The 3809-nt window shown below is 31.9% G+C and overlaps 1 protein-coding gene across 3 annotated transcripts; it reads left to right on the top strand.

Annotated features, from left to right (window-relative positions):
* Window positions 1–294: 294 nt before the first annotated feature.
* Window positions 295–3177, top strand: LOC143623121 (kinesin-like protein KIN-14Q). 3 transcript variants are annotated; one of them, XM_077094100.1, is made up of 5 exons: window positions 295–472; window positions 2169–2387; window positions 2483–2644; window positions 2733–2819; window positions 3037–3177. In XM_077094100.1, exons 2-5 carry the CDS (start codon window positions 2361–2363, stop codon window positions 3106–3108), a joined length of 348 nt encoding a protein of 115 aa, XP_076950215.1. In that variant the 5' UTR covers window positions 295–472; window positions 2169–2360; the 3' UTR covers window positions 3109–3177. The 3 variants fall into 3 exon arrangements, with proteins under 3 accessions (XP_076950215.1, XP_076950216.1, XP_076950214.1); XM_077094101.1 differs by lacking the exon at window positions 295–472 and having other exon boundaries at window positions 2065–2387; window positions 2755–2819; XM_077094099.1 differs by lacking the exon at window positions 295–472 and having other exon boundaries at window positions 2065–2387.
* The last annotated feature ends 632 nt before the right edge of the window (window positions 3178–3809 follow it).

Genomic DNA, 3809 nt, shown 5'->3' with positions numbered 1-3809 from the left:
GGTGACTTCAAAAACGCCCTAAACTATGTTAATGTTTTACATTTATGTTTATCATAATCGCCTATTAAAACATTTATACCGACATGGCTAGGCTACTTTGATGACGTCATATGTCTCCAGTGTGTACACATTAATGGCTGCAATGCGCTTTGTTAGTCTTCAATAATTTATCAATGATGTCTTCTATTTGGTATTTGCTTTCGTGTATGATATCAACCCTAAATTGGTTTCAAAAACTTGAATGTGAATTATGGTATTTTTTATTTACAAACATAGGTGAGCCCTAGGTTAGTTAGGTTTAATTATTCGATGTTTCATCATATCGTAGCGAATACTTGAATATTGTAACAGATATCCTATTGATTTGTGTGATCTAGCAGTGTTGATTAACTGTGTTATGTTATGTGCCTATGCAGCTTCAGAGATCTGCAAGTGTTTCTGAGATCTCTCAATTAAGTGATCGAACTTGAAGGTATAAACAAGCAAACTTATTTTATTTTCTGATAGGAGTGCATCGAATTGCCTAAACCGATTTAAATCGACCTGTTTAGGGTGGGTTCAGGATTGAACTGATTCGATTTACAGTTTGAAACACCAGATTTTACAGTTTGGTTTATGGCTTAGAACTCTCGAAACTCAACCACCCCAAATATTAGAAAAAATAATATTTTTAAATCTATTTAAATATTATAAAATAAAAATATTTTTTTCACACAGAGAAATCAAACAGTTATATTATGTTAAAGTATTCTTAAACTAAATACTTAATGAGTATTCTTAATTAATTATTATGTTAAATTTTTGTATTACCATCGTCGAAAGACTTCACAAGTATTATTTATGGTATTGTTGATAGGAAAACCTCTTTTAACTCTTACAGTAGCTCTCTGCCTAATGGACATGAATTTTATAATTAGTGGGAGTTTATTTATATTTTGACATTATGCTCTGCTTTAGTTTTATTATGTATTAGATTAGAGCAAAATTTGTTTTATTATATTTTGACATTATGATTACCCCTCAACTTTCATGGCTAAGTACAAAATTAGAGCAAAATTTGTTTTTCATGAATTAGGATACCCCTGACAAAAAAATACTAGGTTACCCCTGGAAAGTACTGAGATGAAAAAAAGAGTGAAACTGGATTGCCGGATTTAATTTTTTTTAGTGTCACCAAAGGCTCTGCTAATAGCAGGAACAATGAAGTGAGTAAGTGAGGAAGATGACCTAATACTAATCTATGATTACGGGATCCTTTTAAACAACTAAGTCATGGCCCATTTCAATATATAAGAATGGTATGGGCCTTTATAGATATTGAGAGACCAAAAGTTAAATTAAATTGAAACCACTTGTTTCTTTCTTTTTAACAAACTTCTTAAAAACTGTTGTATTTAATTCACTTTATAAGTTTTGTTTAGTTTATTAATTTCAGAATAAGCATTTAGTTTTCTTTTTAATTTTTGAATAATATTATCTTACTGTTACGAGTCTAAATTACGTTAAACTAATATTTTAGTATTATTATGGTTCGAAGGCTAATTTTATTATTTCTTTATGAAGAGTTTTTTTTTCAGTGAATTAATTTTTGTTGAAGGTATTTTAATATCAATATGATATTAAGATAATGTTAAAAGAAGTTGAGATTTTAGTGTTTGTAACAAGTTGATTATTAAAAGATAATAGTCATCACATGATCGTGAATACAACAATAACAGTTAACCCGGACTCTCCAATTATAATGTTTTGGTACCGTCAGGGGCCATAGTTAGGGATGAGAAAATGGTATTGGTATCGAAACAAGCATTTCGGTAACGGTACCCAAGTTTTTATGAAAACTGGGATCGGGGAATTGGGATCGTTACCAGTATTTACCAATTTTTTGCCTAGGGTATACCAATTCCGAATCGAAACTGAATGAACCGAACTTTTTCAGTTCCGGTATCAAGTTTTTTAGAAAATCGGGATTGGTATGGGTCAGTATCATACCAACTCATCCCTAGCCATAGGTAAAAAAAATCAGGTTACCCCTGAAAAAATCTTCTAGATCCGCCACTGGTTCTCGCTCTCACAGGTTACCTTAAATTTGTAATTTTGAAACTTTAGAGAAACTTTATAAAGTACCACATTGATTGACCATTTGACTATTTAAATTTAAATAAATACAGTTTCTTGAGTGTACACGTGCAAGGGAGCGATTTGACATCAGGAGGTGTTATTCGTCGATGTAAGCATGTAGTTGATCTTGTAAGAAGTGTACGGGTCGATAAATCTGAAGTAACTGGAGATGGATTAAAAGAAACCCAACATATTAATAAATCTTTATCCGCCTATGGAGATGTCATCACTTGCTCAAAAGAATGCACATGTGCCTTACAGGACAGACAGTACACTCACACAATTACTCCAAGATGATTTGTATACATGCATATTAAATCTACTTTTTGTGAATTAATGTTAGGTTGATGTTGTATTATGTTAGGTGGTAAAGCCAAGACACTTATTTGTTCACAAAATTCCAGAGTTGGATGTTGTTGGAGATACACTTAGTACACTTAAGTTTGCAGAATGGGTTGCTATTGTTGAACTTGGTGCTGCACAAGCTAACAAAGAGAGTTCAAATGTTAGCAACCTCAAAGAACAGGTCTGGAAATACCCATATGCCCGCCACATTTATTGAAAATGATTTGTGTTTTTAGAAGCTAAAATTATAAATCATATTACTTTCTCAGATTGTCAATATATTTGGCACAGAAAGAAGGCGAACAAGAAAGCGTCATGTTCGAAGGAAACCAACAGCAGAAACAAGCAACATTGAGGTAATTGTCATTCCCAGCACCTGAAAATAATTAATAAAAGAAACAGCATTATAAGCCTCACAAGTATTATTATAGTATTGTTTTATAGGGGTGTGCAAGCATGATACTTGAAAACGGATGAATCTGCAAATTGTTTGCAGGATTTTAATTGTTAACAGTTTTGGTGTTCGAGTGTTTGCAACTATTATTTTAACATTGTTGTTAAAACTGTTTGCAGGATTTAAATGGTTTGTCGAATGCCCTTTCCAGTGCTACCAATCTTGGTTTTTCAGTAGCCTCCTTAGGTTGATTTTGATATTTGTTATTTCATACTCATATTTGTTATTATCGTTTAGTTTGAAGATTTAGGGTTTACTTATCTGCAATTGTTAGCTTTGTTAACGGGCATGGTGATTTGAGTCATTCCAAAACGCACATTTTTTTTGTATACACTTTAACTGAAATATTTGCTCTTTATTAGGCTTTTGACTTTTTCTGATGTGTTATATGGCTTGGGCACTGGTTTGGAATTTCTTTCCCCACTATGAACTCAATTCGCCAAAGAGGGCAATCTTAGTGATTTATATGCAAAATTAGTCGGTTTTACACTGTAAAGTGTAAACTTGCATAAATGATAAAAGGGCAATCTTGTCAAAACTACCAACGACATGTAACACCCCGTAAATAAATGATCCACCGAGGTATCCGACCTGCAAAAACAACAAACATTAGGTCTGTTAATAGTATTACGTTCTCAATAATCTATATGATAGCTCTGCAATAGCTTTCAAGCCACAACTACGAGCCCACCAGCTGTAAATCTGTATAAACAGAACATAAAACTTTATGTTAAGTTGAAACCTAAACACATCATAATCGAAAATTATATATTCACAATAATATATATATATATATATATATATATATATATATATATATATATATATATATATATATATATAGACCCGCGTAACACGCGGCCTAAAAACTAGTTATATATAAAGAATTATT

Source organism: Bidens hawaiensis, unplaced genomic scaffold (assembly GCF_021521415.1).
Source record: "Bidens hawaiensis isolate Kalapana, Puna unplaced genomic scaffold, B.hawaiensis_p1.1 tig00003307_1, whole genome shotgun sequence".
NCBI lineage: Eukaryota > Viridiplantae > Streptophyta > Magnoliopsida > Asterales > Asteraceae > Bidens > Bidens hawaiensis.
Note: the sequence above shows the minus strand (reverse complement) of the source record. Positions and strands in the feature narration are given on the sequence as shown.

Excerpts from the sequence above, each read along its gene's own strand:
- LOC143623121 (XM_077094100.1), top strand. The coding sequence starts at position 2,361 with ATGCACATGTGCCTTACAGGACAGACA. Across the intron at positions 2,388-2,482 it reads TGTGCCTTACAGGACAGACA|GTGGTAAAGCCAAGACACTT; the intron begins GTACACTCACAC and ends GTATTATGTTAG. Across the intron at positions 2,645-2,732 it reads TTAGCAACCTCAAAGAACAG|ATTGTCAATATATTTGGCAC; the intron begins GTCTGGAAATAC and ends TTACTTTCTCAG.